The sequence below is a fragment of the Capricornis sumatraensis genome, chromosome 12, assembly GCF_032405125.1.
Source record: "Capricornis sumatraensis isolate serow.1 chromosome 12, serow.2, whole genome shotgun sequence".
NCBI lineage: Eukaryota > Metazoa > Chordata > Mammalia > Artiodactyla > Bovidae > Capricornis > Capricornis sumatraensis.
The window spans coordinates 85,232,148-85,247,724 of NC_091080.1; the positions used below are offsets into that span (position 1 = coordinate 85,232,148).

At 44.0% G+C, this 15,577-nt stretch overlaps 1 protein-coding gene across 8 annotated transcripts in view; it reads left to right on the forward strand.

The window, feature by feature from the left end:
* Nucleotides 1-15,577, forward strand: part of PCCA (propionyl-CoA carboxylase subunit alpha) — a 378,400-nt gene that overhangs the window by 330,819 nt on the left and 32,004 nt on the right. The window contains exon 22 of one of the 8 annotated variants that reach the window (XM_068984257.1): nt 14,311-14,356. The exons of the other annotated variants lie outside the window; for them this stretch is intronic. Within the exon in view, the coding sequence (XP_068840358.1) occupies nt 14,311-14,356 (46 nt within the window). The remainder of the gene's footprint in view (nt 1-14,310; nt 14,357-15,577) is intronic. 8 annotated transcript variants of the gene reach the window in all.

Here is a 15,577-nt window from a genome sequence, read left to right on the forward strand (position 1 = left end):
AGGCCAGTGCCTTCAGAGGAGCAGTTCACTCCAGTGTCCGGCATGCGTAATTTGTAATAGGAGCTTCTCCAAGAGAATTAGACTCCTTTTCAATCTGGAAATCCCAGCGCCGGGAATTCAGCCTCAGAAGTTGTTCTAGTTAGGTTATTTTGCTTGCAGGAGATTCATGTTTCTTAAACTTTGTACCAGGGAATGTGGACAGAGGCCTTTGGAAGAGGCCAGTTGCCCAGGCCCTGGGGAATGCATTAGCTGGTAGTTTTCTGGATCTTCTGGCTCAGATCATCTTCATCCTAATAGTATAATCTTGAGCATTGGCCCATGTTGAGCACACCATAGATACGAGGCGTTTTGGATTGCCTTCTCTTGTACTCTTCCCATGAGGTGAGCCTCAGTACTGATTACTGTTCACTTTTGAAATGAAGAACTTGAGGTGCACAGGCATCTTCCAGGGTCACACAGCCAGTACCAGAAACAGGACTCAGCCCAAGGGCTGTGTGACGGCATAGCTGGGCCCAGAGGCCCGTTACAAGCAGCTCCTGGATGGTCTCGCTCTGGGCACCACCGCTAACGTGACAGTGCCCCCGCCCGGGTCTGCCACCGTCCACCCCTGGCTTTGCCTTCCTCTGCTGGCTACAGTTTCTGCAAAAGGCAGGTGGACCCCAGTCTCACAGCCTCATCAGCATCCTCCAGGTCGTGCTTTCCCTGGAAGCCGCCTCATTCCTGAGAGCGGGAGGCACTGACTGGTCCATCTCATCTTTTCTCACCTGGATGTTTGGTGGATTGCTGGATCATCCAAGGTTTGCTGCCCTCTAATCCCATCAGTCAGTGCCAGGGATAGAAAGTGGGGCTACGCAAGGCTGTGGACTACCACTTAGGATGACTCTGATGGGAAACGTCCCAAGATTGAAGCCCACCCTGCGGACTGATGGGATGCGTTCCCATAGATAGTTGTCTGTGATATTTACGTTAGTACAATCTTTAGAGACTATCAGACTGTCCATCGGCAGGGGTTTGATTAACAGGATTATAGTATTCCACGTGGTAGGACACTAATATGTAGCCATTAAAATTGTGAGCAGGTCAGTGTTTATTAACATGGAAAGATGCTATATGAACTATAGGGTGACATGAGAAAATAAGGTTAAAGTGGCATGTGCTGGGAATTTCCCCGGTGGTCCAGTGGTTAAGACTCTTCACTTTCACTGCCAAGGGCCTGGTTTTGGGGTCTTCCAGGTCAGGGAACTAAGATCCCACATGCCAAAAAAAAAAAGTCATTTTGGATACTATTTTGTTTTAAAAACCCAAACTTGGAAGATTGAATCCAGGAATATTAAGAGTAATTTGGGTAGACTTTTCATTATGCTCTTTTGGTAACATTTAGTTTTGTTTTCTTTTTTTTTGAATAATGAACATATATTGCTTATAAGTGCTGTATGTTCGACAAACATATCAAGGTACAGAAATTGTATAATGAAAAGTAGCTGAAGGCCACAAACTACAAATAATTACATTTACTCATATAATAGACAAGTTAAGGGGGCACAACTGTGTGAACTTATTTAAAAAGCAGTGTTATTACTAAGGAGATAAAAGGAGAAAACCACATTTCTTTAATATAGTAACACTCCAGGTTTCTGGAAGTATTTCACCATGGATTTTTTTCCCCACTGGGAATAACTGGGAAAAAAACGTGAGAATTACTGGTTGAGGTGTCATTAAGTTCACGACTTTATCGACTCTTACATATTATAGAATTCTAAGAATTTCATTTTGCTGATCTGTGTGTGTGTAGGACAGTTTTTGCCAAGCAATGTAAATAGTAGTAGCACTCCAAAAAAGGTATTCTATTTCAGATAAATTTGGGAAGTGCTAGGTTCAATTAAATAATGTTTTTTTCTTTTACTTCAGGACTTCTCAGTCATTATTAAGCTGATATTCATTTTGACTCTCCAAGAGGAAATATGGAATGTAGTATTTCTCAAGCTTATTTTGACCACTGAATCCTTTTATTCACTAGGTGTGTATTAGCCTTTACTAAAACTGGTTTTGTAGAAAACATCGGAGATGCTACCTTGGGACCTTTTAAATTAGGACTTGAAGGAAGCAGGATGGCAGAGAAGACTGAGAACAGAAGTAATAGCTGAAACTCCAGTGATTAGAGAGGAGATCCCTTTCCCATCAAAAATAAACAGATAAACAAACAGAAAAATCCCCCAACCCCCAGAAAACTGTAATCTTATGGGCGATACAGTAGCAGGACTTAGAGGAGCTTGTCTCAGTTGGAATAACCTATGTTCTCTATATTATACTTCTATAAGCTGTTGTTGAGTCACTAAGTCGTGTCCGACTCTGCAACCCCGTGGACTGCAGCATGCCAGGCTTCCCTATTCTTCAGTGTCTCTGGGAGGCTGCTCAAACTCATGTCCACTGAGTCACTAATGCCATCCAACTATCTCATCCTCTGTAGGAATCATATATTATAGAACGGAATTATATATAACACATTGAAATGTTTCAAATGTGTAGGTATTTAAACTATAATTAGTACTTAAAATATATATTATATAGCCTTACTAATAATTCTGTAGATTTTTAAGAATACTTTTAAGAAATAATAACTCTGACTTGAGATTCTGAAGGTTTGCATGGGGTCTCTCTTGGAGATCCACAGTGCACATTAACATTTTTAAGTCGAGAAGTACTGTAGTAAAGAGGCCTGTTCCCCAGATTTTCCCAAATCTGTTTTACACAGGTGACTTCCTTATCCCCATATTTAATTTTTTTCACATACCTATTAACAAGCCCTAAAAGGTAGTGTTCCTTGGGATACCTTTGGGAGGCACTGCTCCAGATCAGAGAAGGCAGTGGCACCCCACTCCAGTACTCTTGCCTGGAAAATCCCATGGACGGAGGAGCCTGGTAGGCTGCAGTCCATGGGGTCGCTAAGAGTCGGACACGACTGAGCAACTTCACTTTCACTTTTTCACTTTCATGCATTGGAGAAGGAAATGGCAACCCACTCCAGTGTTCTTGCCCGGAGAATCCCAGGGACAGGGGAGCCTGGTGGGCTGCCGTCTATGGGATCGCACACAGTCGGACACGACTGAAGCAACTTAGCAGCAGCAGCAGCAGCTCCAGATCAGGGGCAATGGATAGCCTCACCACTTACTTCTGTGAATAAAGTTTTATTGGAACACAGTCACAGCCATTCATATATGTTTTCTTTGTGGCTGCTTTCACATTGTGGCAAGAGCTTAGTTATGACATGCAAAGCCTAAAATATTTACTGTCTGTCTGGCCCTTTATAGAAAAAGCATGCCCATCTCTTCCCTAATGATTAATTGTAGGTAGTTATGTGTGCAAATTAATTTTACCCTCTCTTTTTGTGCACTAGCATTAATACATGTAATTAAAAATCTAATATAGGTAAGTGTATATGTGTTAAGTCGCTTCAGTCATGTCCAACTCTTTGCGACCCTGTGGACTATCGCTTGCCAGACTCCTCTGTCCATGGGATTCTCCTGGCAAGAATTCTGGAGTGGGTTGCCATTTCCTCCTCCAGGGGATCTTCCCAACCCAGGGATTGAACCTGCTTCGCTTGTATCTTCTGCATTGGCAGGCAGGCTTTTTACCACTAGCACCACCTGGGAAGCCCATTAAAAATCAAATATAGGTATATGTATGTGTGTGCATATGTGTATATATTATGAAATATTGTAAGACGTCTTATCAACTAACAGTGCTAACCAAGAATGAGTAGAAAGTCCAGCCAAACTTATTCATTCTGTTTTTTTGTGTCAAAACAAAATGCACGGGACAATCAAGAAGATAATTTTGTTTCAGTTCAGTTCAGTCGCTCAGTCGTGTCCGACTCTTTGCGACCCCACAAATTGCAGCATGGCAGGCCTCCCTGTCCATCACCAACTCCCGGAGGGAGAGGTTATTAATAAGGTTCTCAATGAGGAATGTCTCAAAGGAAAGGGAGGGCCCGTGTTGTGTCAGGCCAGGTACTCAGCGGGCATTGAGAGTCTGGTGGAATCCACAAGGCACAGTGGATGTGAGTTTTGCCTGACTCCCGGGAAGGGAGAGCAGCTCCTTGCCTTTAGCCGTTTATCAGACACGGGTGGAGGATTCTGTAACTCTTTCTGTTTTCTAGGAACACAGGGCTCGGGGAAAAGTCAGCGTTGTCAACTGTCAACCAAGTCAATAAATATCATCCAGTACCCACTTGTATGTAGTTCTGACCCTAAAATGTGGCTGTTTTCTAATGTTCTATCCGAGGCCTCCTCTGTCTCTTTCTGTATTTTGTCTTCCGTCGCTTCTCTTGTCTATGTCATAGTCAATACACTTATGATAAGTCATTGCTTATTGGAATAGAGACAGCAATTATGAATTAGAGCAAATAGACACATCCAACTTTTTTTCAAAAGGGAAGTAGTATCTATGGAATAATATAAAAGGGATTGGTTACATGTCAGTTTGCTATTTCTGTGATATTACTATCATTTTATCCATCTGTAAAAATCTTTATAATAAGAAGGACTGCCACAGGCCTGCTTGACTTTTTGAGTCAGTCCCAGACAACAACAGTACAGGTCCCACTCAAGACAGTAAGGCAGAATAAGACCCTCATACTTTGAAGGGAGATTAGTGCCTTTTGGAACATGTATCATTTGATAAGTCTGTTTGAATGGCTACAGTGATGAGAACCATCATCTGATTACTTTAAACTAGACACTCTTCTAAACATTTTACAGTTTTTTTTGAAGTACTCTCTACAGACAATAACATTTACACCTGTGAGTTACAAGTTAATGAATTGTAGTAAATTTGTAGAATTGTGTAGCCGTCACCACAACCTAGTTTTTAGATTTCCATCACCCAAAGTTCTATTCTGCCCGTTTGCCGCTAATTCCTGATCCCAGCGCCAGCGCCAGGCAATCGCTGTAAACATTTTATAGTTATTAACTGCTTTACTCCTTGGAGCACTGCTGTAAGATGGGTTACTCTCATTATCTCAGTTTTACTGGTGTGGAAGTGAGACAGAGAGAGCCTAGGCTGTTAGGGGCCAGACCCTCTGAGTCACTACAAACCTGGGCTCGTGTACAACAGAATCACTTGGAGAGCTTGTTAGAGCTTGGACAGCTGGGCCCACCTGAGAATCCCTGGTTCTTTATAGGTAGGGTGAGGCCCGCAAATCTGTCTCTCCAACAAGTTCTCACTGATAATGCTGGTCAGGGGATCCTATTTTGATATACGATCTCAGACAATTTGAAAAAATTGCCACTCTTGTGATGGGTCTGTTTTGTATTCTTGGTGAGCAAATATTGCTGGTTCTAGGGCAAGGAAATGTACATCATGAGACTGAATTGTCATTATAACCACTAAATTCCATCTGAAAAGTGATGTTTGCCATCACCTTCGACATGGCATGGAGGCCGGTTTTATGTGCACACACCATATCTGTCCATCATTTTGTAACTTGTAATCGGAATGAATTAACATCATGTGACTCAGCTGTTGCCATCTCTGCCCTTTAAAAAGCAGACAGCTATTCACAGCAACAAGAAGCAGAGCCAAACTTTGTTCTCATGCCTCCAGTCACAGGCAAAAATGTAAAGGATAATTTACCTAAATAGAAGAAAAATTTAAAAAGAATTAAAAAAAAGACTGAAAGGAAAGTACTGACTAACTGCAGACAGCTGCAAAATGTTGCCCTCGGGATAGAGGTTAACTGAATTGTGAAATAATGGCCAGAGCTCACACTCTTAATAACTTTTTCTTAGCCCTCGAGAAAGCACCTCCATTTAATGCGAGATGCTTGGCAGAAGGTGCTGCTGTTTATGGGCTGGCTCAGCGGGGAGGCCGGGATTGAAAGCTCTCCATTTGTACAAACTTATTTGCATTTGTAATGCTTTTTATTTTAAATCACCTCCAAATGTAAATATTTTGGTATCTTTTCCTGTATTTTTTTTTAATAAAATTGTTTTAGTGACTATGAGTCCGCGTAAAGGTGAGTCCGGCGGCTTTCCATCCCCCCCCCCCAAAAGACAAAGTGGAAGGTGTAGATGATGCCAGAGAGATGCGGAAGTAGCAGCCATCGAAGAACCCAGCAGAGGTCAGCCGGAGGTCCCGTTTCAGAAGCTTTTCGGAACGCAGGAGAAGAATCACTGAAGAAGAGGTTCGGTTCATTTGCTTGGAGAGGTGGTGGTCTGATATGTTTCTTAATGAAAAGGCACCCATTTGCTGCTCCTCGGTAACTGCTCCAGTTGACTGTCCTTTTTCTAGGCTGCAAAGAACAGTGGAGTCGGCGGCAGAAGGGTGTCTGTTGGCCCATGTGGCAGAGGGCACAACGGAAGTGGCCTTAGGACGGCCCCCTTGAACTTCTGACTGCGGTGGGGGGGCCCAGTCGGCCTTTTGGGATGTCGAGAGGCCTCAAGCGTGGCTGGATACAGGGTGGGTACCAGCCCTGCCGCACTGCCAACCAGCACCTGTCCAGAGGCGGTCGACTAGAAATGGCCCTTTTAGAACCTTCAGGATCCCATCAGCTCCTCTGAACGGAGCCTTTCTCAGTACATTTGAGCCACAGACCAAGAGGGGAACTGGGTTCTTAAGGCTAACGCTCGCCTTGATCAAATTCACCACCCTTACAGACGTTGTTATCGAGGCAGGTGGGTTTACCTGACACACAGCAAGCCAAATGCTGAGACGCCCAGGTTGGCAGCCCAGAAAGAGTTGATTCACAAGGCAGCCAAGCGAGAAGATGGGAGAAGAAGTCTCAGATCCACTTCCCTGGTGACCCCAGGGGCTGTAGCCCTCCAGGCTCCTCTCTTCATGGGATTCACAGGCAAGACTACTGGAGTGGGTGGCCTTTCCCTCCTCCAAGGGATCTTCCCAACCCAGAGATCAAACCCACGTCTCTTATGTCTCCTGCATTGGCAGGAGGGTTCTTTACCACTAGCGCCAGCTAGAAAGTCCCAAATGCGAAGAGGTAGGATATTTATGGGGTAAGCAGGGTGGTCTTAGGCATGGGGAGAGGTGAGGTGAATCCAGGTTCTTGTAGAACAACTGGGCTTCCTGAAGCTGGGAAGGTATGTGATCAAAGAGAGGAGGGAAAAAGAAAAAATAAAGCAAGTGTTTCCAGCAAAGGCAGTTTACAAGCAGAGGGGTTTTAAGAAGCTGTACGGCTGTCTACTACTCTGCAAGACAAGCTCAAGAGTCCCTGTGAGCCTTCGGTCTCTGTGAACCTTGTGGGCGTGGTTTCAGGACCCTGACCCCAGGGGTCTCACACTCCCAGGGTGACTTGAGAAAGCCCCCTTGTGGTCCCAGCCCAAATAAAGACTGAAGAAGTGGTCATCCACACCTGTGCAGACCCCAGCCTTCTTGGCATGAGTGTGGCTTGAGTATCACAGGATGTTAACATTCTTCCCTCTTTTAGGAAATGTGATACCTTTCAGTCTTGCACTTGGCAACTGTTGTTCTCCTCCTCTCCAGCCCTCTACCCCCCACTTGGTGGCTTTCAGTTTCTCTTTAAAGTAGACTTTATTTTTTTTCCTCCCATTTTTAAAAACGGCTCTATTTTATATTGGAGTATAGCCAATTAGCAATACTGTCATAGTTTCAGGTGCATAGCAAAGCGACTCAGCCAGATCCGTTTCTCCCCCACACTCCCCTCCCATCCAGGCTGCCATCCCCTCCCATCCAGGCTGCCATCCCCTCCCATCCAGGCTGCCATCCCCTCCCATCCAGGCTGCCATGTAGCATTGAGCAGAGTTCCCTGTGCTGTAGGGTAGGTCTCTGTTGGTTCTCCATTTTAAATACAGCAGTGTGTGCATGTCCCTCCCAAATCCTAAGGGATAGTTAGGGAGTTTGGAATCAAAGTAGACTTTAGGATGAGAGTCAGTGCTGAGTCATCCAGCTGTAGAGAGCAGTGGCAGATAAGAAAGCAAACAGGAAAGGTTTCTGAGAGAGGAGTAGGTAATATGATGCCAAGCTTGACTCTCCAGCACCCCATCCTTCTCCCAGAACATTGTCTCTCTCAGGATGGCATTCAACATGAACTTTCCTGAGAGGTGGATAGCTCAAGATGCCAACCTAGGCAACCTTGACTCTAGATTCGAAATTCCTTCTGTGCATTACAGCATTGATGCTTTTGAGCTGCAGTGCTGGAAAAGACTCTTGAGAATCTCTTGGACTGCAAGGAGATCAAACCAGTCAGTCCTAAAGGAAATCAACACTGAATATTCATTGAAAGGATTGATGCTGAAGCTGAAACTCCACTACTTTGGCCACCTGATGTGAGGAACCAAGTTATTGGAAAAGACCCTGATCCTAGGAAAGATTGAGGGCAGAAGGAGAAGGGGACGACAGAGGATGAGATGGTTGGATGGCATCACCGACTCAGTGAACACAAGTTTGAGCAAACTCCTGGAGATAGTGAAGGACAGGGAAGCCTGCCGAGTTGGACACAACTGAGCGACTGAAAAACAGCAACATTACAGACACTTCTAGCCTGACCTACTGTTGAACGTTTCTGCTTGATCAGCTGGCCTCCTGATGATCCCAGGACAGGCTCTTCTCTCCTGGCTCTTCCACACCTGAATCGTAGCACCCCTGTCCAGGAAAGCTCACTGCTACCTCTGCCCTGCAGCAGAATTCTTTTACTGCAAGGCTTACCGCAAGTCCTATCTTCTCTATGTAAGTCTTCGTCTGATTCCCATAGGCTCTTTCCTCTGAAATTCTGTAATATTTCATTTTCTTAACACACAGACCCAGAGCAGTTTGCTCTAAGGGGTGCCTCGGCCAGGGACACTTTTACCCTGGGGACATGTGGCAATGTCTGGAGACAGTCTTGACTACCACACCGTGGGGAGAGGGGTGCTATGACATCTGGTGGGTAGAGGCCAGCCTGAGAAATCTGACCTTCAGTGTTTCTAGATCCAACCTACGTGACATAAGGATCTCTATCCTTGGAGTACTTGGAGAGGAGATCTCAGGTATATTTGAATATATTCAGAGGTGAAAGGCTCCCTGGTTCACAAGGCCACCCATTCTGTTGTGGGGAGCTCCACTGGAAATCGTTTCCTCGTGTTGGGTTGAAGTCTGTCTTCTGGGGCTGGGCCAATGAATGGATTCCTTTCCCTTCATGGGGTATTTGCAGAGTGCTCCCTTGTGATTCCTGGCAGTTCCCACCCACATCCCTCCCTGGTCCCACGACTTACCTCTGTAGGTACATCACCCCAAACGTCAGGGTGAACCTGCAGTCGGCAGACACGACACCTTACTCTTCTGTTTCACAGCCCAGTAGCTAGTACAGCTCATCTTGTGGTAACTTTCTGCAATGACCAGCCCCGTAGAGTTGGTACCGCTGCTGGCAGAGAGCATCCAGAAGGTATACGAGTTGTAATCGTGGTGCAACGCATTGTCCCTTATATTTTATCGGGTAATTGTAGGATGGTTTGCCTTTAAAGCAGAGATGGGTTTTTTACTTTGTAAAGCCTGTGAGAAAAATATTTATTTGTAAAGTAGGTGGATAGCGCAGCATTTTTTTTTTGTGGTGTTCTGGCTTCTCATTCATGATTACACTATAAAGAAACTGTCTTTTACTGCTCTGCTGTCCAGTTTGTTGGGTTAATTTGGGAGATAGTGTCAGTGACCTGGAATTGTGCCAACTTCCAATTAGCACTCTGTATAACCACTGATTTCACTTTAAAAGTAATTACTGCAGATTTTCTCATCAACCCTGAATGTATTAATAGCAAGTACTTTTCTAATCCCGTGTTTTATTCTTCTCAGCTAAAAGGAAAGTTTTCTTTAGGTTTTTGTACTGTAAAGTGTTTTCAGCTTACCTTGATATAATTTAAGAGTTAGGGAGAGTTGCAAAATGTAGTAGAAAGAATGTTCATATAATTTCATCAGTTTCTCAAATGCTAACATTCTACTGTGATTGCTTTATTGTGTTCTCTTACACTGTCTATATGATTGTTTTTCTCTGAACCATTTCAGTAAGTTGCTAACAATACTTAAGTGTGTATTTTCTAATGAGAAGATGGCTATGACCTTTTATAATCACAGGGCAGGAAACTGACATTGAAAAAGTATGATTAGCTGACCTACAAGCCTTTCAAATTTTTCTAGTTTTCCTACTAATGTCTTTCATAGCAAGAGAAAAAAAATATTTTTAATTTCCTGCTTCAGAATCCAATTCAGAAGCACACTGCATTTAGTTTTCATGTCCTTTCATCTCCTTAGCCTAGAAGAGTTCCTCAGTCTTTCTTTGTCTTTGATGACCTTTACATTTTTAAAGACGGAGCATTTATTTTGTCAGATGTCCCTAAATTGGAATTTGTCTGGCGTTCCCCCATCGTCACACTGAGTTGCCCGTTTGGGGCAGAGGTAGCACAGGGGAGATACTGCGTCCTTTTCAGAGCATTGTATCATGAGGAGGGTCGGGTTTCTGCTTTCCCCATCACTGCTGCCATTGCGCTGGTGACTTGCGTAAGGTGGCGTCTGGTTTCTCCACTTTTGTAAAGTTACTGCTTTCCTTTTTCTATTTATCTGGTAAAGGAGATAGACCCCTATCCCGGTTACTTCAACATAATATGGTAGGTAAGACAGGCAGATAGCCAGGGTGCTCTCGGAGCCTGTATGTGGAATTTGGGGAAGGCTCCTGAGTTGATGACACCTTGACTAAGACTTAAGGAAGGATTATGGGTCAGGTGAGCCAAGGAAAGTGGGGAGAATATTCTAGAAGGGTGTATTACCACAAACACAGTCATGGAGCCATGAAGCTGCATAGTGTATTCGGGAATCTGCAAGGGTCGGCAGCTTGAGTCCTCGGTTTGAATTCTCAAATCGCAGAATTCCCAGGAGGGAAACTGAGGGCTCATGGGAAGCTGGAGGCAGAGGCTGTGCTCTTTGTCAGGATTTGTGGGATCTCTTTGCCTCAGAATTTCATAGCTGTCCCTCCCCTAATTCACATAGAGCCAAAAACAGCAGAGAAGTGGGACATTGAGGGCAGGAGAGGAATCACAGTATTTGGTAGTCACAGAGGTTGTATCATTAGGATACACAATTTCTATTTATTGTACTGAAAGATGGTGTTGTTTTCATGGTGAAAGTACAAGTCGCTCAGTTGTGTCCGACTCTTTGCTACCCCATAGAATGTACAGTCCATGGACTTCTCCAGGCCAGAACACTGGAGTGGGGAGCCATTCCCTTCTCCAGGGGATCTTCCCAACCCAGGGACCGAACCCCAGTCTCCCACATTGCAGGCGGATTCTTTACCAGCTGAGCCACAAGGGAATTCCAAGAATACTGGCGTGGGTAGCCTATCCTTTCTCCAGCGTTTCTTTTCATAGAAGAGAAGTATTATCTTTGCAAAGAGTTGTCCCTTTTTTCTTTCCTTTTTTGAATGTCAAAATTAATGAAAATAGAAAGATGAAAAATTGTGCAAATGAAACAAAAGACCTGATTTTAGCTTAGAAGTTTATGTTGAAAAGCCTGCTATTCTTTAGCTTGAATAAGTAGTTAAAATTGTGGAATGGTAACCTCTTCTCTGCTGCTGCTGCTGCTGCTAAGTCACTTCAGTCGTGTCCAACTCTGTGCAACCTCATAGACAGCAGCCACCAGGCTCCCCTGTCCCTAGGATTCTTCAGGCAAGAACACTGGAGTGGGTAACCTCTTCTCTGACACTCAGTCAATTCAATTTTTTAATTTTAGTGGCAAAATGCACTGCCTTACCTAGGCATGAGGTAGCAGATACAGTCAGAGTGGCCCAGACTTTTCCAGACTCCGGTCAACAAGCTGACTTGCCAAGAGTGTTCAAATTAAATTCATGCCAAGACACTTTGTCTTGTTCCCCGATCAACGAGGTCATCTCTGCAAGTTGAACATTAGTGATTCTGTCGGCAAGAAAAAGAGTATGAACCTCTGTCTAAATTTCAGCGATGTCTCAGATGAATTCCTTGAGGTCTCGAGGACCCCTTAAATTTCTCCATTGGGTTTGAGGTTAGTGGAATCTCTTTCTTTGGTGCTAAAACTTTTCCTAGTTAGTGCTTTTTGCCTCCTGCCTGCATGGAGTCATGTATAGCTCGGCCAAAAGGATTATAGAGTCTTTTCTTTTTTCCTTTACAGAATTGAGTGTCTTCTGTGTACCAGACTATGATCTCTAGCTTGTGGGGGTTTTTACCGTCTGTCAGAGAAGACGCAAAAAAGAGAACAGGCCAGCCACCAATCAGCAGCATCTGTACTCATAACTAGAGAGCCTTAAAAGAAAAGCTGTACACAATTCATGTGGCCAAATATATTCTTTTTAAAATACTGAGTTAAAATTCACATAACATAAAATTAACCGTTTTAAAATGTACTATTCTGTGATATTTAGCACATGAACAATGATGTCATCTCTGTCTATTCCCAGCACATTTTCATTACCCTAAAAGAGTGTCCTGTACCCTCTAAGCAATCATTCCTCATTTTCCTCTCTCCCTAGACTCTGATAGAAAGAAGAAAAGTGTTAGTCACTCAGTTGTGTCTGACTCTTTGCAACTCCATGGACTGTAGCCTGCCAGGCTCCACTGTCCATGGGATTTCCCAGGTTAGAATACTAGAGTGGGTTGCCATTTCCTTCTCCAGGGGATCTTCCCGACCCAGGGATCGAACCTGGGTCTCCTGCATCGCAGGCAGATTCTTTACCCTCTGAGCCACCAGGGAAGCCCAGACTCTGATAACCACTGGTCTGCTTTCTGTCTCTGGATTTCCCCATTCTACAGGCCCTATGTAAGGGAAGCATATAATATGTGACTTGTTGTGTTGTTTCTTTCCCATATCCTAGTATTCTTTCTAGTTCACCTGTCATGCGGTATATCAGCACTCCATTCCTATTCAGTTCAGCTCAGTTGCTCAGTCATGTCCAACTCTTTGCGACCCCATGAACCGCAGCACACCAGGCCTCCTTGTCCATCACCAACTCCTAGAGTTTACCCAAACTCATGTCCATTGAGTTGATGATGCCATCCCACCATCTCATCCTTTGTCATCCCCTTCTCCTCCTGCCTTCAATTTTTCCCAACATAAGGGTCTTTTCAAATGAGTCAGGTCTTCGCATCAGGTGGCCAAAATATTGAAGTTTCAGCTTCAGCATCAGTCCTTCCAATGAACACCCAAGACTGATTTCCTTTAGGATGGACTGGTCGGATCTCCTTTTCACAGCTGAATGATATTCTATTTCCAAATGTATTCTTTAGGTATGTTTGAAAATTAACTCCTCCCTGTTGAACTGTTTCACAGTGATATTTCAGGGATGGAAATAGTTTAAAGACTCAACTTAAACTCAATTTATGTTAGCATACTTCTCCATAGTAGAGAAAAGTATTGTATTTTGCCCCCATAAATAGAACATTTGAAACCTTTTGACAAGGCGTTGACTCAGTTCTCTGGTTCTAAGAACTCGGCGATGGCAGCCAGCAAGGCTGCCATCGGCACTGTGGGCAGAATGATTGCTGTCACTTCACGCCCTGTGGAAAACCATGCTTTGGGGTGATGGGGGCGGCCTCCACTGGTCCCAGGTAGAAATCCCAGGTGTACAGTCTGCACAGAGTACACTGGGTTTGCTTCCGTTGTTCATCTTCGAACTGCATCACCAGTTCTCAAATATTAGTAGCCTCCATTGTTCCCAAAAGAGGCTTGGAAAATAAGATTTTTCCCTTTGTTAGCATCAGTGTTGGCATACTGGAGATACCAGAGCTTATTGCCCTGGGAGATAGTCGTTGTCCCATGGGGATGTTGGGCCAAAATAAAGGGCTTTTCTATCTGCTGTTCAATGGGATATATAAGATATTAGTGAAATATTTGTTCTGATGTTGGTGACTTCTAGTGTTTGACAGAGAAACTGCTGTACCTCTTTTTTATTTTCCTGGCTCACGCATCACTGTTTCCAGGCCACATGGCTTCAGCCTCATCTTTCCAGTACTGGGTGACCTCTTTTATTTGGCAGGATGATAGGCAAGCCGGCAGGATGCCTTAAGACAGACCTTCACGTTGGGACTAGTGACATTTTGGTAAAGTAGGGTCCAGCTTTTCATGCTGTGCCTGCTCCTGGCAGAGTGTGGTGGCCAGTGCCCCCCAGGGGGACGGGTGCCCCCACATCCACACTTCACTGCCGAGCCCTGTGCCACAGAGAAGCACTCTGATCCATCACAGTGAGGGACAGAGACAAGACCAAAGCTCGTGTGACCCTGGCCATAACTTCCTGATGTAAACAAATTTCACCTATATTTCACATAAAAAATTTTTTTTTTCCCTTCACAGAATATGATTTTCAAAACAACACAGAAGAAGCCAGGGGAGAAAAAAGGTATTTTGAACATTTCTGATTCACAGATGGCCTGAGACTTTACTAGAGGTGTTAGGGTTTGATTGTCCCCAAGTTAAAAGTCTCTAATAAAGAGTTTCGAAGCAATATTCATTGAACTCATGCCTCAGTCATTCGAGGGGGATGAATAACAGATAAGATAGGCAGTGCTTGAAACCCATCTTCAGAACACTGTAGGTCTCAAATCACCTGTGAAATGAACGGAATTAAGAAATTTGGCAAGAATGGAGTTCTGTCCAAAAGATCTGAAATAATTCTAGTTCAATCCATTTCCTCCTAAGGGGACCTTTTTTTCAGATTGAGGTGATTAGTTTGAAAACAAATGGGGTAGCCAGACTGTGTATTCTAGTAAGGTTGTAGAAAGGCTGAAAGTTAAAAGCCACACTGGTTCAGTGTATTGTCCTCTCTTGCAGATGCTAGACCAAAGGCGGTGGTGGTCTAGCAGTACAGTATTGTCATTTGTTGAGACTAGAATTTTCCTTTGGGTATTTTATAATTTTTTTTTAATATTAAAGTTTATTTTCAAGGGTTTTATACTCAGTTTGTTTCATAACATATGCATTCCATTGGAAGTTACCTTGCCAACTTTGCTAGGACTTTTTAGCCTCCCCATTGTTTTTTAATAAACCAAGAGATTAAATGAACACTCCCCCAATTTCTCAGATATCGGGCAGTTACGCCTGGCTTCAGTCCATCTAAAACAGATACTAATTTACAACAGAGAACACAGAGAGTATTCCCTCTCCAGAGAACACTTTGAGCCCAGGGCTATTCTCCAGCCTCTGAAGGTTGCTTGTGGATGCTTCATTTCCTAATCGCACCCTTACAATAATAATGTATATGGTCCAACTAGGGACAGAAGCAGTGAGGTCAAAGAAGATTAATAGGAGGGTGACTGTAGACAGCATACCACTTGCAAAAGTTCAAAACATCAAATGGACAGGACTGAACACATGCAAAAGGCACATTAAAGGCATTCCTTCCGTGAGTAGAGTATGAGTCAGTTCAGACTATGGCAACAAAGGACCACAGACTGGATGGCTTAAATAGCAGCAGTGTATTCCCTCACGATTCGGGAGCCTGGAAGTCCAAGACCAGGTACCAGCAGGTTTATTTTTATTACTGAACTGAACTCAGGTCCACTCCCCCAACCACAGAGCAAAGCCAGTCTACTGACACCAGGTTGTGGTGAGGGCAAGTATA